At 50.3% G+C, this 24443-nt stretch overlaps 1 protein-coding gene across 2 annotated transcripts in view; it reads left to right on the top strand.

Moving 5' to 3' along the window:
• Positions 1–23737, top strand: part of MAP2K6 (mitogen-activated protein kinase kinase 6) — a 53195-nt gene extending 29458 nt beyond the window's left edge. The window contains exons 10-13 of one of the 2 annotated variants that reach the window (XM_058817121.1): positions 1194–1333; positions 4438–4483; positions 8502–8617; positions 23663–23737. In XM_058817121.1, the coding sequence (XP_058673104.1) occupies positions 1194–1333; positions 4438–4483; positions 8502–8579 (264 nt within the window). In that variant the 3' untranslated portion in view covers positions 8580–8617; positions 23663–23737. Of the gene's footprint in view, positions 1–1193; positions 1334–4437; positions 4484–8501; positions 9155–23662 lie in introns of those variants that run through there. The other variant, XM_058817120.1, reaches the window with a different exon arrangement.
• Positions 23738–24443: the final 706 nt, after the last annotated feature.

Genomic DNA, 24443 nt, shown 5'->3' on the forward strand with positions numbered 1-24443 from the left:
CAGGGCTGTCACCTGGGGGGGATCACCACGGAAAGGTCACCTGGGCGTCACCATGGCAGGGTCACCTCGGGGTCACCTGGGGAGGGGTGTCACCAGGGGATCACCATGGTTGGGTCACCTGTAGCTGCCAGGGCCACCAGGAGTGCTCGGTGTGGCTCATGGGTTCATTCTCCTCCCCACAGCGGCACTGCTGGCACAGGGTGGGCAGGGGAGGAGCTCAGGCAGGTGCCCCGGGGTGGAAGGGAGGGAGGGAGGGAGGGAGGAGGAGCCGCTGTGTCGGCTGTGGCTGCTGTGCAGGTTGGAGCTGCCGGGAGATGGCAGCATGGGCTAAGGCAGGATGGTGGAGTGCCCGGCCTGCACTGCCAGCGCTGAGAGCCCTCCCTGCACTCAGCCACCCACAGAGGCCCCCTCGGGACAGCAGGGACAGGGGGGGATCCCAGGCAGTGTTTGGGGAATCCATCTGCTCCCAGATTTACCCTCTGCAGGGTGGGCTGGTTTTTCCCTGGGATTGTGGCAGGGGTGACAGGGTGGCCTGTGGAGCTGCCTGGGCTCCTCCTGCCTCTCCTGTTTGCTGGAGGGGGATAGCAATGTGCTGTGGTGAGGAAATCATGGAATCCCACAATGGTTTGGGTTGGAAAGGGCCTTAAAAATCTTCCCATTCCACCCCCTGCCATGGGCAGGAACACCTTCTGGTACCCCAGGCTGCTCCAACCCTGTCCAGCCTGGCCTTGGACACTTCCAGGGATCCAGGGGCAGCCACAGCTGCTCTGTGCCCCCTGTGCCTCACCACCCTCACAGGAACGATTCCCTCCTAATATCTGATCTATGTATCTCCTCTTCTTTAGTTCCAAACCAATCGCCCTTGCTCCATCACTGTCTGCCCATGTAAAAAATCCCTCTCCCTCTATTCTGGAATCCCCATTTGGGCATTGCAAGAGGGGGGGTCTAGAATCGCCAGGCTGAACATCCCCATTTGTGTGGAGCCACAAAACCACACTCAGGGTGGACATGGGGCCATCCCAAAGCCATGGGGTGGGTGGGTGGCTGTGGGGTGTCCCCCTTCCTATCAGAGTCATCCCAAACCCGTGGAGTGGGCGGCTGTGGGGTGTGTCCCCTCCTGATGGGGCCGTCCCAAACCCCTGGGCTGGATGGCTGTGGGCTTTGTCCCCTCCTGAGCCCCCTCTGTGCTGCAGATCGAGCTGGCCATCCTGCGCTTCCCCTACGACTCCTGGGGCACCCCGTTCCAGCAGCTGAAGCAGGTGGTGGAGGAGCCCTCCCCACAGCTCCCAGCAGAGAGGTTCTCAGCAGAGTTCGTCGATTTTACCTCGCAATGGTAAAAGTTCCCCTCTTCTCCCTCTCTTTCCCTGGCCCTGCTCACCCTCGCAGGCAGCTCTGAGCTGTTCTGGGCAGAACCTTCCCTGTGCCCTCGTGCCTGGCACACAGCAGGGCTGGGGGGTCTGTCTGAGGGGCAGGGGGGGACACAGGGGGTTTAGGAGGGGTCACAGGGGTTTAAGAGGGACACAGGGGGTTTGGGAGGGGGCACAGGGGGTTTAGGAGGCTCCTGGCTCTTTCCACCCATGCCAGCAGCACAGGGTGCCACACACAGCCCAGTGACCCCAAACTGTGCCACACACAGCCCCAACCCCAATTAACACAGTGTGGCACACACAGCCCCATCCCAATCTCCCCAAACTGAGCACAGCCCCATGCCAATGTCCCCAAACTGTGTTCCTGCAGGGGACACAGCTCTGAGGGCAGGTTTTGCCCCATGCTGGCCCCTCTGCCTGGTCTCTGTCCCTCTCCTGGGGCCCTGGGGCTGCTGCTGTGCTTTCCCCTGCCCTGGCAGCAGCAGGAGGGTTTGCTGTGCTGCAGGACAGGGCTGGAGCAGCGCTGCACAGGGGGCTCAAGCAGCCCCTGCCCTGGGCTGGGTGTTCCAGGCAGGCCCTGCAGTGCCACCCACCCACTGCCAGGCTGGCGCAAAGGGTGGCAGATGGACAAACAGAAATGTGAGACTGTCCTGAGCTGCCAGCAGCAGGGCTGTGCTGTGCCCCAGAAGGGAGCTGTCAGCTGCTGCTGCTGCCTGGGGACTCTCAGTACACACGTTGGGATTCCTCAGAGTCCTGTTCCAGCCTGTGTTCATGTCCCTGGGTCCAGCTGCTCAGCTCCTGCCCCACGCTGTGACAGCGTTCACAGGGGTCTGAGGGTGAGGGAAGAGATGAGGATCTGACTCCATGTTTCAGAAGGCTTGATTTATTATTTTATGGTATATATTACATTAAAACTATACTAAAAGAATAGAAGAAAGGATTTCAGCAGAAGGCTGGCTAAGAATAGAATAGAAAGGAATGATAACAAAGGTTTGTGACTCAGACTCTCTGTCTGAGCCAGCTGACTGTGATTGGCCAATAATTACAAACAACCACATGAGACCAATCCCAGATGCACCTGTTGCATTCCACAGCAGCAGATAATCAATGTTTACATTTTGTTCCTGAGGCCTTTCAGCTTCTCAGGAGGAAAAACCCTAAGGAAAGGATTTTCCATGAAAGATGTCTGTGACACCATGCTGGGGAATCCCTGCCATGCCCGCTGTGCCCTGGCTCTGGGGGAGCTGCCTTGGAAAATCCTCCCACAAGGTGCCCCCCGTTCTTGCCAAGCCCACGCTGAGGATTTGGAGCAGCTGCTGTTCCTCCAACAGTGCTGCTGGCTCTGCTGCTTCCCTGCTTGTGCCAGCCAGGCTGCTCCTCTCTGGGGATTTGCTTTTCCAAGCTCTGTGTCCTGCAGTTCAGGCTGTGGCTGCTTTGGGATTTACATCCACAGCCACTCTGGTGATTCCTGTCTTGGCAAATCCTGTCCTTCAGGGTCACTGGAGATCCCTGACTGCCAGGAGAGTGGCCTGGACTTGGAATGGTGAACTTTGCACCAGTTTTGTGCAAAGGACTTGGAATGGTGAACTCTGCACCAGTTTTGTGTTATCGGGGTCTGGGAATTCCTTCTGACACCAAACCAGGTCACAGCCACTCTGTATCAAGCCTGGTTTAGGACTGTGTCTGTCCATCTGCTGCCTGAAGTCTGATCAGCTGTAGGCACTGCAGGAAGTTCCCTGGGATATCTGAGTCAGGATCACATCCCAATATAACTTTTCATTCCTGAAAATTCACATTGATTTCAGTAACTTATCACCAGATTTCCTGCTGTTAGTAACCTGGGCATGAATTGGTTTTGTGGAGGGTCTAAATTAAGAGAATTGCACCAAATCTGGACGAAGCTAACCTTCAAATTCACCTTGTCTTGGCTGGGAGGATGTGACACATCCCGAACCTTCGGGCCGGCGATATTGGCACGTACGGGCCCCGGGTTCCTCTGTTCATTCACAACATGACACTAAACACGAGCCCTCTACACACAGCAAGCAGGAAATATCTATTCAGTGTGTGTCCTCTGCTTCCTCTGGGCCCCAGCAAATCCTAGCAGAGGTTCTCACTTTTGTTTTGCTCAGTGTGACACCTTTTCCCCGCCACCGCCGCGTACGTGTGCGAAGATCTTTTCAAGTTGCTCCAAGTTTCTTTCCCCTAAATACACTGCCAGGAAGTGAGTAGAGATTACGTCCTGTCTTTTAAAAAGCTATTTTCTGCTTGAGGGAAACCAAAATAACTTCCAGCTACAACCCTCCAGGGCCATCTGTTGTAGGAGAGGAGAAGAAAAGGATGTCCCATGGAAGCGTCCCCGCTGATAACAGCGTGGTGATAAACAAACAGCTGGGCACGTGCTCTGCAGCCACTCAGTCACTGCTCCCAGGCACAACTCAGTGGCTGAATCCCTCCCTGAGTCACTGGCCTGTGGAGAGCACCCAAACTCCCAGTTGTGCCAGCAAGAGGCAGTGTTTTTGTGGTGGTTTTGATGGCTCCAGGTGTCTCAGTGGATGCTGAGCTCTTGCACCCAGCACTGTCCCTGTCCTCAACACTTAAATTTTTCCTCAGCTTGGAGGAGGGGCTGAACTTACTCTGCAGAGTCTTTAAACCTTATTTTGTTGCAGGAGAGGAGAAAAAAAGGATGTCCCATAGAAGAATTCCCTGATGATAACAGCACAGTGATAAACAGCTGGGCACGTGCTCTGCAGCCACTCAGTCACTGCTCCCAGGCACAGCTCAGAGCCTGAATCCTTCCCTGAGCCGCTGGCCTGCTGGAGAGCACCCAAACTCCCAGTTGTGCCAGCATAAATCAGTGTTTTGAGTGGTGATTTTGGTGGCTCCGGGTCTCTCGGTGCACCTTGAGCTCTTGTCCCTGTCCTCAACACCTAAACGGTTTCCTCAGCATGGAGAAGTAGCTGAGCTTGCTCTGCAGAGTCTTTAAACCTTAATGTGGTCATGGTGTTATTTTATTGCAGACAGAACATCAATTCTATTTTTTTCTTTTTTCTTTTACCCCCAATTAAAGCTTGAAGAAGAATTCCAAAGAACGGCCAACATACCCAGAGCTTATGGTGAGTGTCACACATCAAGCAGCGTGGAAAGGGTCACAGGAGGTGCTGAAGGCAGAGATTCCAACAGTGATGGGGTTTGGGGCTGCTTTGCATCTCTTTTTTCATACCAGATGGGAGAATTGTGACGCTGGGAGGGTGTCTGCAAAGCAGAGATGCTCTTTGAAATCTCAGCCAGGTGCTTTTCCACCTTTTGTGGAAATCAAGGGAGAAAAGTCATGTTAAAGCGGGTCATGGACAAGAATGAGGCTGTGAAAAATCAGTTAGTGAGGCTCAAATCCTTTGTGTGATCAACTCAAACCCCTCAGTGTGCCCCAGATGTCCCCAGGAGCTGCAGGAACCCAGTGGCCAAAGTGGTTTTGCTGCCCGGGTGCTTTGGAGACGAGCATTTTTGGACAGAATAATTCCTGGATGTTGGGGACAGGGATGAGTCTGTGACTAATAATTCCAGTTATTGAATTTCATCTGCTGCCTAGAGACTGTTTACTGGGAGGGATAACTGAGGAGTAACCAAGGAGGAAAATGCCAGTAAAGGCTGGTGACAGGGGAAATGCAGGGCACTGCTCTGGGCTGCGGCTGGCCAGAACAGATTTTTCTGCTTGGGCTCCACAGCTTCATGTCCTCTCTCTCTCCCATGACTTTCTGGTGCTCCTGAAAGCTGGCAAAAAGCAGGAGAGCTCAGGAAGATGGTGCGTCACTCCTGCAGACATTGAATCCTTTTTTACTCTCACACAATTCACAGCTTTCTGAAGGTGGCTAAATTTGTCATTTCTGAAGATCCTGACCCTGCATTCCCACCCCTGTCCAGTCTCAGTGCCAACATCACCTGGATTAAGGGTGGAAAGTGCTGAGGGGTTTCTTTAGGCACTCATATTCCCTACCCCACAATTTTTGGGATGTACATTCACCCTCCATAGGGTCAGACCCACCACACCTCACACCTCCTGCTCAGAGGGGAGAAGGGGCAGGTTTAAGGTGATTTTTACCTGCAAGTCATGCTGGAAATCCACAACCCTGAGTTGTAAGCAGTGAATAATTCCCGTGGCATTTGGTGCTGGGCCCTGTAATGCAATTAAACTATAAATAGATGTGATTGACACACAGCTTGGTTTCAAACAAAGAGAAGCCTGAGATTTATGCCTTTTTTAAAAAAAAAAAAACTTTATTTTTTGGGGGCTATATCATTGAATAAATCCATCTGTATATTTTAAGCAAACGTCTGAACTTTGCCAAATGGCCTTTTATCAAGAAAGGTTCACTGGAGCAGCTCTGTCTGCTGCAGCAATAATTCCCATTGGCAAGGGAGTGCATTTCTATTGAATTAGGTTCTTGGATCACCCCTGCAGAGTACCTCAGTGCTGTGGTATTTTATGGCTGACATGGATGTTGTGAGGTCCTGTGGTTGAGGGCTGCTGTTCTGTTGGGGTTTTTTCCTCTCGTACAGCATTAAGTTGTGGTGCTGGATTGGAGTTGTCATTTAGACCAAGGCTGCTCCCTTGCTTTCCTGTGGAATTGAGGTTTCTCGTGGAAAATGTGACTCTGTGCTATCTTGAGCATCAGGAAAGCTGATAGGGGGTGCTTAATTTCATTTAAAAACCCCTTTTCCCAGGTGAAGTGGAGCACGAAATTACTGCAGGAGTGATGGTCTGCACTCCCTGCCTGGCACAGGGCTCTGTGCCAGCCTCAGGGGCATTGCTGCCACCCCTGGCACATTTTGGGTGTTTCCAGGCTGTGCTTTGGGTGTCACCTCAGTGGGTGTTGTTGGGAAGGGTGGAAGTTTGACAGGAAAGTCTCACAGATCTGTGTGCTTGGCAGAAAGATTTTTAAATGTAGAGTCTGAAGAAGGAATAGAAATGAAAGCAAGATTTGATATAGAAGAATTGCTGAGCCAGTCTTACTGGATAACCAAGGATCCAAAGGGTATTTTATGTTAGTTAGAAGGGTTTTTATGGCTTAGAGCAAAGGATAAACCCACCCCAAACAAGAAGATGTTTTTACCAAGCACAAAGACAGCACAGGCAAACAAGGTAGCAAAGTTGCAAGTAGAAAAAAGGTCTCAGAATTTTCCACTGCAAGAAAACTGAAAAACAACATCTAGCTTAAACTGTAATGTACTGACTTTGAGTGATTGGAGAACAGTAACATGAATATGGTAATTACAGTAGTTGTGATAGGCTAGAGATAAAAGTTAAGGGATAGATTGGTTCTACTGTATGAAGATGCTCAGCAAAGAAAAGTATAGAATGCAATGCAACCAAAAGAAAAGCATATAATGCATTTGTAACCCAAAGAAAAGTATAGAATGCATTGTAACCTAAGGAAAAGTATAAAATGCACTGTAAGCAAAAGAAAAGTTTATAATGCATTGTAACGAAAAGAAAAGTTTATAATGCACTGTAACCCTTGAGCTTTGATATGAAAAATACTTGCTCCTAGCAGTGTTTCATCCCACCTACTCTGCCACCTTTGGGACATTTTTTTTGGTTTGCATTACCAGGCTAACATGAAGCAAAATGTGTCTAATTAATTATTAGGCAAGCAAAGCCATGAAGCATGGCTTCTTTTCTTTTGTAACCAAAAGAAAAGTTTATAATGCAGTGTAATCAAAAGAAAAGTATAGAATGCAATGTAACCAAAACCAAAGGGTCTCCAGGCAGCTGTAGGCACAGCTCTGTCACCCACCACCCTGGGCTGCTGTGACATTTTGGATGGAAAAAAATGCATTTTATATACAATAAATTGCATTTTGGAGAGCCCCTGGAGTCCCACATCCCTCATTCAGGCTCTTACAGGGTGTGAAAGCAGGGGTGTCCTGCTGGGATAATGACAAGGCATTGGGGTCACCTCAGAGTTACTCAGGACATTTCAATTCCTGTCACTGTCTGACCTAGGGAGACCTTAAGTTTTGCCTGGATCTTTGCCCCAGCCCATTCCAGCCCTGTTTCCCACATAATTGTGCTTCCTCTTCCTTACTGGAGTGTCTTTGGATCTCTTCCCAGCCACTCTGAGCTGCCTCATCTTATTCCCTGGGTGACTTTCCACTCGAGCCCACCTCGAAAATTCTCTTTTCTTTGCTCTTCTCCTCCCTCCACCTGGCCACTGCCAACAAGCAGCCAATGCTCAGGAGCTGAGCTGAGGGGCAGCCTGGAAAAAACCCTGGAAACCCCAAATTACCTTTAAAAATTTGAAATGAGGGGTTGGAAATCAAACCCTTGAACAGAGCAGAGATCACTGTGAGCCCTGCAGGGCCCTGGCTGCCTTTTGGTTCTCTCTGACCCCCTCCATACAAATAAATCCAATTATCTGCCAGGACAGTGGGTGCCAAGCAGGATTTTGGGGGTTTTCAGGTGGGATCTCAGCTTGGTGTGTGTCTGACCCAACCAAACTGAATTGCTGCTCCTGGTGGAGAGGGTTTTGTTGCTCTGGGTTGGGTGGATTTGGTTGTGTTTTTCCTCCTCACCCGTGTTTTTCCATTGGTGCTGAAATGTCAGCAGGGTTTTCTGGCAGGCTGTCTCCCCATGTTGGTCAGGATGAAGCAGTTAAACACAAAAGCGGGGATGGTTTTCCAGCAGGGATGGTTTTCCCGTGTGAAGGAGCCTCTCCTGCTCTGAGGAGGGGCAGCTCAGGGAGGAAATGAGGCCCAGGAGTCACCAGAGGGTGAAAATACACAGACAGGGCTGAGGGAAAACCAGCAAGGTTTGCCCTGCTCCAGCTGGATGGGTGACCATGGGCTGGGAGATGTTTTGGGATAGATCAAGAGGGTTTTCTAAGCCTTCCCTTTGCCTCCAGAGCTGCCCACTCAGCCCTGCCAGCCAGGTTTGGGGGGAATCCAGGGGGGCATCACAATTCCATGGAGCAGCCCTCGTGCTCCCTGACTTGCTGTAAATACCCAATATTATGATGCTAAGGACAAAACCTTCTTCACTGTCTAGAGGATTGTCTGAAAAGCTTTTATGCTCATTGTGGTGAATAATAAACTTTGCTTTTTTTTTGTTTTTTTTTTCTCTCTCTGCTTTCCCAGCAACATCCTTTCTTCACCCTGCACGAATCCAAAGAGACAGACGTCGCCTCTTTTGTCAAGCTCATCCTGGGAGACTGAGAACTGGACTTGGGGAAGAATTGCCCTTCTGTGGACTGGTGGGTGCAGGGGAGGGCCACGTGGCAGGACTTGTCATGGAAGCACCAACAGAAAGTGGGTTTGTTTTGCTTTGGTTTGGTTTTATTCTGAGAAACCCCCGCCCTGCCCGAGTTTTTTGAAAGGGTTTTTTGGTATCCATAGTGACATAGAACGAGCTGGTTAGTGGGAATGAATTTTAATAAGGTTGGTAACCTTAAAACAAAAAACAAAACAACAACAACAACAACAACAAAATTTTTTTGAATGAGTGATTTACATATTTAATGAGGTTCCTCTTCCTAACTTGCTCCTCATCCCCCTTCCCTTTCCCCTGAACCAGAATTTGCTTTGTCATGGTAATAGGTGCTATGGTAGTCATGAAGTTGTATGTAGATTTATATTTTGTCCCTTCCATTATTTTAATATTTATGTTAAGTGCTTGATGGAATAGATTTCTGTTTTATATGAGGATGAGTGCGTGGTGATGATGATGATGGTGATGATGGTGATGCAAAATGAGGCCACAGCAACAGCACTTGTAGGGCTCTGCTGGGGGAGAGGTGTCTGAGGAGAGGAGAGAGCAGAGGAGAAGTGTCCCTGTTGTGGAGTGTATTTAATGTGCATCATAAAAGGAATTGATGAGCAAGACCTGCAGCTCAGCTGCTCGGGCTGTGCCGGGGAGGAAGGCCCTGGTGTCCCCTGTGTCACCTCCTGGTGTCCCCTGTGTCACCTGCAGACACACACACCGAGTGCAGCTGGTGCTCCCAGCCCCATCCCAGCCCTGCCCTGCTGGGGAGGCAGGCTGGGGGCTCTGGAGTCCCTGGGACAGTGTCTGGGACAAGAGGAGGGGAGGAAGGAAGGAGGCTGTCAGAGGAGTTGCACAAAGAGGAGGAGGAGGAGGAGGAGGAGGAGGCTGCCCTGGTCCGTGCCCGCCTGCCCAGCAGCGTTGCAGTGCCCGAGGCTCCCTTGGGCTGGGGATGAGCTGCTTTGGGCCTCAGTGGGAGCTCCTCTGTCCTCTGGGGGTGGGACAGGGTCACAGGGTGCAGGGTGTGACACCCCCAAAGAATGGTGGGGTTCAGTGCTGGTTTCCAGGGCTCCTGGCACTGCGTTGGCAGCAATCCCTCCCTGCTTGCCCACAGGGTCTGGGAGTGCCAGCGCTGCCAGGAGCCCCTGCTGGCACCTGGATTGGGCTGTGTCCAGCCCCAGCTGGGCTTTACCAGCAGCTCTGGGCTCTACAGCAGCTCTGGGCTCTGCCCTGGCTGCACGTGGGAGCTGCAGCCTGGGAAACCACGCAGGGGCTCCACAGCCCACCCTGTCCAGGAGCTCCCTGCTGCTGGGGACGAGCTGCAATGTCCCCAGCAGCAAGAGAAGGAGGCTGCTGAGGTGGGAGAGGAGCTGGAGGTGCCTCTGCCCTGGGGTCAGTCACTGTGTGGAGCAGGGGGCACTGTGGGTGTTGCTGAGCCTGGAGTGAGGTGCTGGCTCCAGGTTAACGCTGCTTTGAGCCACAGCTGCCTGAGCCCCTCTGCCTTTGCCCTGGCTCCTTCCCCAGCCCTGCAGTGGGGCCTGCCTGTGCATCTGGGGGGCTGCTCAAGTGCCTCGAGCCCCTGCACGCGCTTCTGTCCCCACCCTGGCTGGGGCACAGCCCCTCGGAGCCAGGTGTGAGCAGAAACACCCTGCCCTGCAATGGTGGAGCTGTGCAGGGTGTCATGGAGCCCTGCCCTGCAGTGCTGGACCTATGCAGGTGTCACTGAACCTGTGCAGGTGTCACTGAACCTGTGCAGGTGTCATTGAACCTGTGCACAGTGTCACTGAACAGTGACATTGCAATGCTCAACCTGTGCAGGTGTCACTGACCCTGTCCAGGTGTCATTTAACCCTGCTCTGCAGTGCTGAACCTCTGCAGGTGTCACTGAACCTGTTCAGGTTGTCACTGACCGTGTTCAGGTGTCACTGAAAATGTGTGCAGGTGTCACTGACCCTGTCCAGGTGTCATTGAACATGTGCAGAATGTCACTGACCCTGTCCAGGTGTCATTTCACCCTCTCTGCCAGGGTAGCAGCTCCATTCTCTGCTGGTGCAGGCTGGAACAGTCTGAGGGGATTTTGGGAAGGGATCCCCCGGCAGGGCAGCGTTCAGTTCCCCTGCAGAGCTGTGGGGTGGTGGCACCTCCAGTGCTGGGGACGTGCCAACCCTTCAGAGAGGCACACAGTGACACTGCCAGTGCCTGGGCTGCCACTGTCACTGCCACTGCCACCACAGGCTGAGCTGGCACTGTCACTGCCACTGCCACCACAGGCTGGGCTGGCACTGCCACTGCCACCACAGGCTGGGCTGGCACTGTCACTGCCACTGCCACCACAGGCTGGGCTGGCACTGTCAGGCAGGGCAGCATTTCTGGCATTTCTCAGTGCTGGTGCAGAGCAGGGGCTCGCAGAGGGCTGGCAGCAATCAGGGTGCCATTCCCAGGTCATTGGGGCTTTGGGGAGGAGGAGGAGGAGGAGGAGGAGGTTCTCCTTGCTCAGCCCAGCCCTCGGGGAAGGACAAGCTCCAGTCTCACCCTGAGCCCAGGGGAACCTTTCAGGTTACATTTTGTGGCGGGTGAAACACGAGGATGTTTTACTTCAGTGTAATTTTAAGAGGTCTGGCCTGGCTCGTGATCTGCCCTCTCATATTCCATGGTGTGTGTGTGTGTGTGTGTGTGTTTTTGCTCTCTCTCACTTTCTCAGAGTCACAGAGCTCTTTTGATTGATTGTCCTCAGCTGCAGCTGAAAGTCCAGCCAGCCAGTTTATAGACTTGGTTCCAGCATCAATTCTCACTTTGAAAAACATGACATTTAAAACCACCCTTTGGTTTTCCTACATATGGATCTGATGCTTTTGTTCAAGATTGTTTTTGCTGCTTTTCCCCTGCAATATAAGTCTCATTTGGACACCACATCTCCTTGACCTCAGAGCACCTTCATTTCAGTGCCATGGCAATTGACAGGTTGAATTTATGAGACACTGTCAGGGCTCAGTATTAATAGCAGATATTAATGTCACCAGCGTTTTCCAATGGAGAATTAATGGCAGTGTTGTCTGTAACCCTCTGAAAGGTTCCTCCTGCCTCCACACAGGCCCTGCTTCTCTGCTTTCTGCTCTAATCCCTTGGTTTAATGACATTACAACAGGGCACCCAGCAATCCCTCCCTTCCCTGCTCCTTCTCCGTGACTTTGCTCCTTTTCAAGTGGTTTGTGTGAGGCCAGAGTAGGTGTGGAGCTGTGTGAGGGTGGGAGGTGCTGTGAGAGGGCAGGGGAGCTGTCCCTGCATCCCTGTGGTGGGCACAAAGCTTGGCCTGAGCCAGGAATTCCTCTTCAGCTCAGGGAGGAGAGCCAGGGACTCCTGTGTGCCTCAGAGCCCTGCAGAGCTGCTGGATAGGTCAGGATTTTCTCTCTGCTCTTTAATTGGCACCTCTGTGAAGGTGAATAGCCTTTGGTGGCTGCTCAGGTCTTTGTTTGGCCAAGACAGGCTCTGGGAAACCTTTCCTGACAGCCTGGGGATGGAGGGTTAGGGATGCTCTTCACAAAGATTTTCTGTGTTCACACAGCGCAGGGTTTGGGACTGCCGCAAACTGGGATTTTCAGAGGAGCAGCTCCCAAATGCCATAAATCTGAAAGAACCCCAAAGGGATTCAGGGAGCAGAGAGAGAGCAAAGCTGTGGGAGCTCAGGCCCAGCTCTGGGTGGGTTTGCAGGGCAGGGAGGCCTCTCCAGGCTGCCACAGGGACCCCAGGTGTGATGTCCCTCCTCCTCCTCCTCTTCCTCCCACCGCACAGCCCCTGCAATCTCCAGGATGCTGCAGCCCTGCCGTGGTGGAGCTCTGAAGTGTCTCTGGTAGCAAAGATGTTTCCTGGGTCTCCTTTGGACCCTTAAATCTGAAAGAGGAGCTGGAGGGCATTTTCTGGTTGCTGTTTTAAGCACCAGGTTGATGCTGCTGCACTGGGTGCAATGCCCATCTCTCCTGGAGTTCTTCCAGGTGGACAAACCTTGACACAGATATCTCTGTACTGTATTTCTCTGCTTTCCCCTGACTTTTGGTGAGTTTACTGCTGACAAAGAGGCATCTCTGACTTGTTAAAGAGGTGAAACTTCATTTCTGGAGGCAGGTGTGTGACGCAGGAGGGAGTTGGTGGGTCCGTACTTGAAAAAAATCTCTAAAAAAATCTGAATTCTCAACCCTGCTGCACCTTGTCCAGGTGGGAAGGGGCTGAGGGCACAGCCTCAGCTGGGATTTCTCCATGCTGCTGTGTACCTGCACATTTCCCTTCTTCCCTCCACGTTCTGGAAGAGGAAATCCTGCTTGGTCAACACAGCATTGCTTCAGTGGCTGCTCTGGTGTGCTTCAGACAAGGTTCCCACCAGCTCCCATGTTTAATAAATCCTTTTTATTCAAAACAACACCCAAAAAACCAGCCAAGATGATTTTTTTAAATTTTTTTTTCCTTTTTCCATCTTGTTCCTGTTAGAGGAACTCTGGGAGCCTGTCTTGGTGCTTTCACTCCTTCACATGCCAAAGATCCCTCTTAGTTATGCTCCTGCCAAACCAGATCTTACATTCTTGCCTCTGAAACCATCCACTTCCCTGCTCCTTGGGGTTCCTTTTGTTGCTGTTGCTTTTTCACTGCATTTCCTGGTGTTTATTGACATGTCTATTGTTGAGCTTCCTGGACACATGCAGCTCTCTTTTTTTGGGATGCAGGGAAAGACAAATAGTTGCCTTCACTTATAGTGTGCCCCTGCTGCTGGGGAAATACTGTCAGGGCTGTGGTTGCTGCAGATGGGATGGCTCATGGTGAGCTGGGGTCATGGAGGGTGTAAACTGGCACTGCTCCACTGGAACAGAGCCAGTTTGGTCCAGCTGAGAATCTGTCCTGAGTGTCTAAACAGTTATTACACACTAATAAAGATTAATGAGCACAAATCCCCACGGATTAGATGTAAAATGGCAATTTTTGCTCATTAATCTTTATTGCCATGTTATGGTCGTGGATGTTAGAGCAGGTTCCTCTCTCTGCTCTGGATGTGCCTGGGGAGAGGGAGGGTGGTCAGCACACCCAGAACACTCCAGATGTGCACATTTCACACCAGATGTGCACATTTCACACCCTGTGTCCTGCCCCAGGCTCCTGGTTTCCTTGAAAGCAGCAGCAGAGGATGGATCCCAGAGCTGTGCCTGCTCCTCTGGCCTCTGCCTGGCCTGTAAAACCCAGATTGTTTCTGCTGAGAAGGGATCACATCTCCTCATGAATATTTCAGCTCAGCCTTTGCTGGAGCAGATGGAGAATGTGGGATTTGCCCTGGAGATCCCCCCTGGATCATGCTGGAGGAGTGGCAGCTCTGTTGAAGGCTGAAAGGACTCTCTGCTCCTTCACACAACCCCACTCCATCAAAACAGAGGCTTTTGGTGATAAATAGGGCCAGACAAAGCTGCATCTCAGGTCTGAGGTGTTTGCAGATGAATAAACACAGCCAGGAGCTGCTGGGGCAGTGCTGCAGGCACAAAGGTCCATTGCTGGATAAATGGAAAGGACTCTGAGAGTGCAGTGAATTTAAGGGTGGATTTAATGGCCTGGGGACAAAATGAGTGCTCTGATCATGATATCAGCTCAGAGCACTCTGCCAGGGAGGAGCAGGAGGGGCAGGACACAGCCTGAGAGCAGCCTGGCTGCCCTTGCCCTCCCCACATCTTCCTTCAGACCCACATTTATGGGTCCCACTCATCCCCAGCTCCAGCAAGGGGAGCAAAACCTAAAACCCAAGAAGAACCCACGGGGGAAAACCTGCAGGTGACCCAAGGCATGCTGCTGCTGTGTGGCCTTAAAAAAAGGGAAAAGCCTGGAGGGTTTTTGCCTTTTAAAAAAAGGGAAAAGCCTGGAGGTCTCTGGAGCTGAGAGAGAAGAGGGGAAGCTTTCAAGGTGGTCTCAACCAGTTTAATGCTGGAAATCTTCCATTTTCAGGCCAGCAGGAGGAGGGAATTCACCAGGGACAGCCAGGGAGTAGCTGGGGCTGCAGGATGAGTGGGGATGGTCTCTAAGAGAGAACGTTCACCATCTCAGAGTGTCCCAGAACACCCAAAAACCTTCAGCATTTTTATGTTTTGGGGTTTCTTTTCAGGGTGGATGCTGTGAAAAGTCAGAAAGGGCCAGGAGTCCTTGATTTGTGTCCTTCAGAGCAGCCCTGGGATGCTGCAGAGCTCTGGCACACCTGACATCCTGGGCACCTTCATATCTTTATTTTCATGTCAAAATATTTCTCATCTTTTTGTTTTCATGGGCAGCCAGCAGGGAGGGGAAGGGGTCTGCAGTCCATGGGGTGTGTAGGGGAGGAAGGAGCTGCCTGTCCTCTCCAGTTCCCTGTTCCCTGATTCCCCAGCTGGGAATGACCTGCACAGCCACCCTGCAGGAGTTTGTCACTTCATTTGCTGCCGTTTGGGACACCTGACATCCTGGGCACCTTTTTATTTTTATTTTCATATCAAAATATTTCTCATATTTTTATTTTCATGGGATTTTACTCACAGCCAGCTGGAAGGGAGTGCTTTTGGTGAGGAAGGAGCTCCTGTCCTCCCCAGTTCCCTGCTCCCTGATTCCCCAGCTGGGAATCCCCACCCTGCAGGAGTTTGTCCCTTCATTTGCTGCCCTTTGGAGCTGCAGCAGCCCTGCTCTGAGGTGGCTGGGCCAGGATGAGCCTCAGTCCCTTCCTCGGGAGGCTCCTGGTGTTTGCAGGACGGGGCCGCGAGGTTCTGCGGGGATAAACCGGGAGAAGTTTGGACGTGCAGATGGAAATCTCAAAAGCTCAGACGTCCTCTGGCCATTTCCAAAGCTGCCTGGTGTTAGCCAGAGCTGAAAAGCCTTCCTAGCAGTTTGATTTCGGGGTATTTTGATCTGTTAGTTTCGCTTTTGGGCTTAGCTAAATCCAGGAAACTCGCAGTGGTGTAATTTTTGAATCAAGACTAAACACACCCCAAAGTATTCCTGAACCCATCAGGAAAGCTGCTGCTTGCTTTATCTTCCAGGAATAATTCAGGCCAGCTCAGGCTTGAGTTCAGTCTGGTTTTGCCCCTAGATAATGATTGTTTTTGAGGAAATAATGAGAGCAGGCCGTGATCTTTCCAAAAGGCTGTGACCTGACACACCAAGCTGTGCCAGGAGGTGGATGGAGCTAAATTCAGTGAGAGGGGCCAATGTCTGGAGGCTGGAAGAGCAGCCTGGAGTATCCACGGCCTCCAAAAACTCCCTCAGACACATTTTCCCCAGGAATTACGGGATGGAGGTGTTGGGTTCTGCCATATCTCGGGATTTTTCCCTCTAGGAGAGAACATTCAGCCATCTCAGGGTGTCCCAGAACACCCCAAAACCTTCAGCATTTTTATGGTTTGGGTTGTTTTTCAGGGTGGATACTGTGAAAAGTCAGGAAGGGCCAGGTGTCCTTGATTTGCACAACCAGGGTGAAGAAATATGGATTAAGTGCCTGGTAAAAGCCAAAAAATGTGGTTTTAAAGATAAATCCCAGCCTCTGTCACAGCTGTTGAGCCAGGATCGAATTTTCCCAAATCCAGGTACAGCTGCAGAGCTCTCCATCCATTTTTAACCCAAATTTATTCCCAGATCCTGCATAAACACCTACAGCATGGACTGTGCCTTCTGGGGGGCTTCTTGCAGGCTGGGGCTCAAAATCCAACATCCCCCAAGCCAGGATTTGGCTCTGAATTTTCCCTTTAAAATCCCTGTGTAAAGTGAATTTCCAGGGCTCGGCCGCTGTTTTTATTTTGGTGAATCCAGTGATTTGTGCTTGGTGAGAGCTGTCCCTGTGCCAGGGGCTGCTGGAAATAGTCACAACATCCAAAAGAGCTGGAATTCTGCAATTTTTAATAGCAATACAACAAGAGGAAGAGGCTAAATGGAGCTTCTTGTAAGCTGGAAATGTGTTGGAGTAAAATTTGTCATTTTGTGTAGGGGAAAAAAAAAACCCAACCCTAAACAACTCTCTAAAATTGTCCAGAATCTTCAATTTAAGGATTTACAGTTTTATTGGCAAAGATCCCTGTTTAGCATCAATATATGGGATTTCTAGACTTTCTTTCTTAAGGTGTGAAGTCTGCTTTTTCTGGAGATGGTGGGAAACCTGTAACAACAATATTTCTACATCATTTTGGCTGGGAAAAAAACCCCAAACACCAAAATATGAGCAAAAAAATGGAAAAGCACCCAGATCCCAGTGGTCTGGTGTTGGAGAGGGCACATGAACATGTTAGGAAGGAGAAGACTTTCCAACCTGCTTTGATACAAGTCCTTTTTTACTTTATTTTTAGGATTTTTTTTACAGTAACATCATTTGGTTGCTTAACTGTGAAAGTCTCTGCTTTTCCATCCCTGTGGAAGGCTTATATTCCTTCTCATGTTCTTCTTATTTATTTTTTATTGATCCCTTTCTGGTACTATCCAAGAGGTGCTGAGGATATCTCCCAGCCTGCCCTGGAGCCATGTGGAATCCCTGTGGTTTCTCCTACCAGCTGGGATGGCAGTAGACACCTAATTATGATTTTAAATTATATTTTTAGCAACTTAGATTATTTTTCTTTTAGCGTCCTGGTTTGCTCTAGAATTAGGGATGGGGATAGGGAATCTTGCTTTTAAAAAATTGTAATTTTTGGAGTTTTGTTTTAACATCTTGGGGGCTTCTGAAGAAACCTGCTCACTTTTATGTTTTTGGGAGGGAAGAACGAGGTGGGTTTCTTGTTCCTTTGAGAGGGGATTGAGTAGCAGCAGGGTTCAATTTAGCTGGTAAAATGCTCTGTGTCATTAAAACCACCCTGAATTCTGACGAAACAACCACTTTCCATCTGGAAATTAAAATCTGGCTGGTGGCAAACTTGGTTTGTACAAGGCTCGTGCCAGGCTTTTCTCTGTCAGATTTCCATGGAGTTTGCTGAGCCCTTGGTGCTCAGGATGGGCCAGGGCAGGGCTGGGGACAGCCAGGTGTCACCTCTGGGGTAGAGGACACCTGGTCCTGCAGAAATAATCCAATAACTCATCTGCAGAAATAATCCAGCAGTTCGTCTGCAGAAATAATGCAGCATTTCATCTGCAGCTTCTTGTTCCCCATGGGATGTTGAGGGCAATCCCTGAAGTGTGAGAGAGAATCAGGACTGGGGGCTCCAAACCCGTCAGGTTTTGTTCTTTTTATTCCATTCCTCCCCTTGGAAAGGTGCTTCCAAAGCCTCCCCAGCCTTTCTGCTCAAGAATAACAGAATCAGAGAACCACAGAGTCATTTAGGGTAGAAAAACCTTGAAAATCATCGAGTCCAACCAAAAACTCAGCACTGCCAAGGCCACCACTAGCCCATGTCCCCAAGTGCCACATGGCCACATTTGAAGCCCTTCCCTGGTGCAGCTGTTTTCAGACAGCTCACGCTGCTTCTCTGGTTTGTTTTCTTTCCCCAAACGTATAAGAAGCGTTGGGTAGCAGAATGTGGAATTGATTAGAAGTTCATAAAGCAGGGACCTCAGAAGGATGTGGGTATAAATGCTTTTCAGGCATCCGAGGTGAACTTTAAATGGAGCTTTGGCCCTCATTTGCTTTCTGCTTTTCAAAAACCATTTATGAGAAAGTGGAGCTGTCAAAGCCATGCATGAACTTTGCCTTCTTGCAAATAACTTGTCTCAAAAGTAAATTGTCCAAATGCACAAGAAACTTGTCTCAAAGCAAATCCAGTAGCTCTACAAAGCTGGAATTGTGTGCATTGGAGGGTGTGAGAGGTGTGTGTGTGTGTGTGAGTGTGTGTTGTGCAGGGAGTAACTCAACCATTTTGAGATTTACAAAAACACAATGCAAGTGCTTTTAGAAAAAAAAAAATAAAAAAAGAAAGGCAGTGTAAAATATTTATTTCTTGGCAGAAGTACATCAGACCACATCTCCCACCCTTCTTTTAATTGCGTGGTGTTTGTTTGTGTTGTCTCAGGCTTTGCTGGTTTTCTCTGCAGGGCTCTGTCACCTCACACAACCCCTCTGTCAGCCGGGGCACGGGGCAGCTCCAGCCCCTCAGGACAGCCCTGGGCTGCAGGCAGGGAGCAGGGGCAGAGCTGGGTTAAAGGCAGCACAGAGCAACGGGGGTGATTTTCAGTTTCCAGCCTTGTGGAGGGAATTATTTCCTTGTGAGAATCCAAACCACCACAGCACCACAGCCTTGGGGAGGGTGCTTGGCCAGCCAGGGCAGCTTGGAGGGGATGAGGTGGCACTGGCGTGGCTGTGAGGTGGCACTGGCTGGTTGGCAGTGTCCTGTGGGCTTTGCCCAGGGTTTGGAGCTGCCCTGTGCAGGGTGGGTGCTCCGAGCTCCCGTTCCCAGCCAGGTGCAGACACTGCCAGGTCCCACCAGTCGGGCACTGCCACGCTCACTGCTTGTCCCCATGCCCCAGAGCCCTTCTGAGGTCACCTGGCTGTCCACCTGCACGTCCCTGTGCTGCCTTCACCCATCTCTGCTGTTCCTGGTGCTCTGGAGACGAGCAGGGGTAGCAGAGTGACAGTAGGAGTGTGTGTGTAACGTTTGAGAGGCTTTTACTCCATGTTGTTGTTGTTTTAATGAGATGCTTTTAGGGTCCGTGCTGAACTGGTTTCTTTAACCTTCCCTGCCACAGATTCTTTCTTCCTTTTCTTCACTTCAATCAGATTGGCAAAATACATTTGGCTTGGGGAAAAAAACCCCAACCAACCCCAAACCCTGCTGATGGGATAAGTTACTCCTCTTTACTGTGCTTTGATTTGATTTCTCAGGATACTCAGAGGTTTTTCACTGCTGCTGAGAGGGGACAGTACACCTTTTTGGAGACTTCAACCACTGTAACAGTTTTCCAGATGTGTGTGTGCGTGTGCGTGTGTGTAAGCCAGCGCTGTGCGTGCGTGTGTTCTGCTGAATATCGTGTGCATCTCTGAAATGCTTCAAACAACTGCCTGGAAGTCAAAAACCAACCACCTCTTTCCAGTCATATGTTTGCCGTGACTTTTCATAACCACACTTGAAACTAGTGGTCTTGGATGGAAATATTCAAAGAGCAGGGCATCTTTATAGCAATGGTATGTCAGTCGAATTACGGGAAATGTACACAAAAAATAAATAAATGAAATTTAAAAGGAACGTTCTCTCAGCCTACCTGTGTTTCCCTCAGTGGAAGTGTTACCAGTCGTGTTGGGACACGCTTTGGGCTGCTTTTGCCATTGCCATGGGAGGGTTTTGGGGATCATCTTACTCCCAGCAGCTTATCATCCATTACTGAAAGCTCAGGAATGCTCAAGCTGCTCGGCAGGGATAATTGTCAGCGCTGGTTTCCCTTTCCCTGCTCGGGCTGGCGGGGGCAGGCGCAGCCACATCCCGTCCAGCCCACATCAAAGGCACGGCCCGCAGGGACGGCAGCAGCGCCTTCCTGCCCCCAGCCCTCCCCAAAATCAGCTTTGCCAGGGGTTCCAGGGCACCCAGCCCCGTGCCCAGCATTCATCCAGGCTGGGCTCTGCTGGGTGGGGGGCTCAGCACCTCCAGCTGTGGTGCCAAGGGCTGGGCTGGGCTGCAGGACAGATGCGCTGCTTTGCTGTGTTTCTGCATTCCCCATCTCTGCTACCTGCCTTTCTGTCCAGGGTGGCTCTCAGGCCACTTTTTGTCCTTTTGTCCTGATGCAAGGCCAGTGTTCACCCTGAGTTCACTGTGTGAGCCAAACCGCTCTGCTGGAGTGAGGTGTGTTGGGCTGCTCGTGCTGAAACATGAATCGCTGCTTCCCTCCTCCTCCTGTAAATAAAATTATCCTTCCATTTGTGTTAGAACTGCAGAAAACAATATCCCAGCTCCCTCTGCTGATCCTGCAGTCCCAGTGAGGGCTGCAGAGCTGGTGTGCTGCACTGTGAATTCCAGAGACCCAGCCTGGTTAATAAAAAGCTTTGAGTGGCACAGGTTTGAAATGCAGCTTTGTAATGCAATTATTTGGGTTGATGGAATGGCAGATCCTGTTCCCTCTGCCTCCCCTGCCTGTTTCATGTATGAAATTGTGAAGTAATTCCTAATGTCACGTGGAAGTGGGGAAGAGAATGGGAAAAGTTGAGGTGTGAGGAAAATCAATGTTTGCCACCTGGAAGAAGCACGGATGCCTGGGCTGAACGCTTTGGGATTGCAGCAGGAATATTATAACCCAGCAGTGGGAATGCTGGTGATGCAGAGATTGCCATAAAAATGTCTGGAGGGAAGAGCTGCAAGAGGCACAGACCCATTTCTGAGAATGCTGAACTGAACAGCTGCTGAAGTTCTCCCAGCGCTGCACGTGCGTGTGTGTTCTGTTTAAAAGGAAGAAATTAAGAGCCATATTTTTATTTTATCAAATCAAATTACCCCTGTATGCTCAGAATATTTATGCATCAGTGCTTTTTTTTTTTTATTAGAGCTTTATCTCACTGTAATCAATTCCAAATACTAACCTATTTTTATCGCTGTAATGCAGCAGTAATTTATAAGATGTAGACGGAACGCACACGAGATGCCAAAAGCAATTTTATGGAGCCTCTTTTGTTGTCATCTACAATGCATCAGCTCTTGCCTTCAGCCTCCCATCAATTTTAAAAGCCCCAAGATGAAAAAAAGAATAAAAATAAATAAAAAGGAGCAAGTACAGCGAAGCAGCTGCCAAGGCCTGGAATAGCCTGAGATTCGTGTGCACCTTTGGGATGGAGGTTGATTGAACACGGCACAATAATGAAAACCGTGCTGGGCTTTGTAATGCAATTATCTGGGTTGAAAATGGCAGATCCTGTTTCCTCTGCCTCCCCTGCCTGCTCCATGTATGAAATTGTGAAGTCATTCCTGCGTTATCCCAGCTAACATCACAGGGAAATGAGGCAAAGAACAGGGAAAGCTGAGGTGTGAGGAAGAGAAGAGGGAAAGTTGGGATCCTTGGGGCTGAACAGAGCTGCCCTTCTGCATCTTTTCTCCTCTCCTTTGGGAGCCCTTCTGGATGGCACTAGGATTGGCTCCCAAAGTGCAAATATGCCAGTGAGTATCCCAGAATCCCCATGCCAGTTCCCACACCAACCAGCTGCCTTTGAGCAGCTCCCACCCTGAGGGGCACCTGCAGGAGGAGCACCCATGGGTGTGCTCATGGCTGAGGTTCTCCAAGTCTTTCCAGTCAAGATCTTCTCATCAGACATCGCTGCTGCTCTCCCAGATTTTCCTGGTGTTACCACTCCAACACACTTTTGGTTCCAGTTCTGGCTCTCTGGTGCTGTGGGTGATGGTGAAATCAATATAATCATGGTGAGACAAGTGGGAATGGCTTCAGACTCACAGAGAGTAGGGTTAGATGGGATGTTGGGAAGGAATTGTTCCCTGTGAGGGTGGTGAGGGGGCTGGGATGGATTTCCCAGAGCAGCTGTGGCTGCCCCTGGATCCCTGGAAATGCCCAAGGCCAGGTTGGATGGGGCTGGGAGCACCTGGGACAGTGGAAGGTGTCCCTGGACTGGATGATCTTTAAGGTCCCTCCCAACCCAAACCATTCTGTGAGTTTATAAATCTGTGAAGATCTTGCAGCGTTTTTGAAGCATACACTGCACCCAAAGGTGATGTTAAAGACACAGATGTTTAATTCTGTTTCATTTACTTGCTGAATCCTACTAATAGACACTTGGAAGCACCTTCAGACTAAAAGCACATCCCATTTAATACCCAGTGATTGCTTTTAAGGCATGCATATAAATAGGTCTCTTTCAATAGGCTTCTATTAACCACAGGCACTGAAAATAAATGGAGGAACATTACAGAGCACTGACAAATTATTGATGGCAAACATTACCAAGGCACCTTTGTTGTTTGCCTGCCCCTTTCATATCGGAGGGCTTTTGGGAAATAACAATCAAAGCAGCCCCTCCTGGAGGAATCATTACTAAAGCATTTTGCATGCAGATTACTTCAGGCCTCAGCACCGCGGCTCGGCTGGGTCAGGAGAGGAAGGCCAAGATTCGCTGATTGAGATCAGATGGCTGGTGGTGAGAAGGAATCTAGATGACTTAACTGGAGGGATTAGACTCAAGTCTTTTGGCTTCCACTTGGCTGTTTTATAAACTGCGCGGCCGGGCCGCGTTCCCCTCGGCGTGTGCGCGCTGCGCGCGGGGCGGCTCGGGGCACCAGCCAGTCCCTCAGCGCTGGCAGGGCAGCCCTGCTGGGCGAGAAAGGCAAAACCAGTGCAGGTGGGAGCTAAAATTAGCCCCAGAGCTCCAGCCCTCGCACCTCCAGCCAGGCTGAGCTCTCCAGCCCCGCCGCGGTTTGGTGGGTGATGCCGCGGGGCAGAGCCGCCGTTCCCAGAGCTCCAGACGGTGTTCCCAGAGCTCCAGCTGCTCTTCCCAGAGCTCCAGCTGCTCTTCCCAGAGCTCCAGCCCCATTTCCCTGCCCTCCCCACGGCCTCTGAGGTACCCAAACACAAGCACTGTCCCCTCAGCTGGCACCTGGCTGCAGGGTGAGGAGCCATTGGAGGGTTTTGTTAGCGATAGTTCGGAGCCTCACCCATTGGATGTATCCCCACGGGAGCAGATGGAGCTTTCTCCTTTCTCTCAGAGCCTAACCTTTAATTTTACAAGGCTGATTGAAACCAAGAGTGGAAATAAAAAGTCAGAGCTGCTCTGTTTTCCTTCCCCTCCCTTCCATTATCTTCTTTCTTTTCCATCCATCCTCGTTTCACATGCCTCTCGGATTGCGTCCCCCTGGTTTCCCAGTTATTTATTGACCCAGACCTAATTCCTTATTTCCAGAAATGTGTCATGAATCTTGCCTTTGAGTCATTTGCTTTTTGCTTTCCAGGCTCATCTCTTTAACCACGCTTTCCTGTGAAAGATAAGGATATAGGGTTTGTGGAGTAATCGCAGCAGGATGCCTGGGTTTCATTCATGGATCTGTTGCCACTGGCTCATTATGGAAAATTAGGAGAGTTATTTCACCTTTCAGTGCCTCACCTTAGTGTCACCATCTGTAAAACAAGGCTCATAATTGTTATCTCTTCCTCACAGGAGAACTGGGGAGCTTCACTAATGACCATCTGCTAAATGCTCTCAGAGCCTCACATGAACATTTCTACTGAAGTGCAAATTATTATTAGAAACCAGGGATTGTTACTGGATTGATATCAAATCATTGTCGACAGCTTCTCTGCAGGGAAAACTTAGGCACAGCCAACAAGAACAAGCTGCATGTTTTGAAGTTGTGCAGTTGATTATGTTGGCTTTCATCTTCTGGTAAGAGGATCCTCTGCCATCTGAACTCTCTGATCTCTGGGAACACAATTCATCCAATCAATCTGGAGGAAAATAAACCTCTGCAGACAAAAACATTAAGTATCCACCTGAGATCAGATGAAGATGGAAGATGTTAATTAATTCCCAGCCCCCAGCCCTTAACTCTTGCACAGCCAGAGCTTCCCTGGCCCACCAGGCAGTGCTGGAGGGAAGCACAGGACTCATCCATGGCCCATCCCAGGCTTGCAGAGTCCCCTGGGCTCCGTTTTAATTGGAAACGTGCAAATATTTAATGATTAAATTGGTGCCACCGAAGGCTCCTATGGACAGTCTGGGGGTCACGTGCTGATCTCGTGGTCCTCTCGGAGACTCCAGGTGCCAGCACAGATTCCAGCTGTGGCTCCTTCCCAGATGTGGTGGTTTAACCCCAGCCCCAGCAGCTCGGCCCCACAGGGAACCAGAGGGGTAAAACTGAGAAAATTCTTGGGCTGAGATTAATAATTAAAGCAAGAGCCACACATGTGAACAAAGCAGAGCAAGGAATTCATTCCCCACT

This window comes from Ammospiza caudacuta, chromosome 19 (assembly GCF_027887145.1).
Source record: "Ammospiza caudacuta isolate bAmmCau1 chromosome 19, bAmmCau1.pri, whole genome shotgun sequence".
NCBI classification, from domain to species: domain Eukaryota; kingdom Metazoa; phylum Chordata; class Aves; order Passeriformes; family Passerellidae; genus Ammospiza; species Ammospiza caudacuta.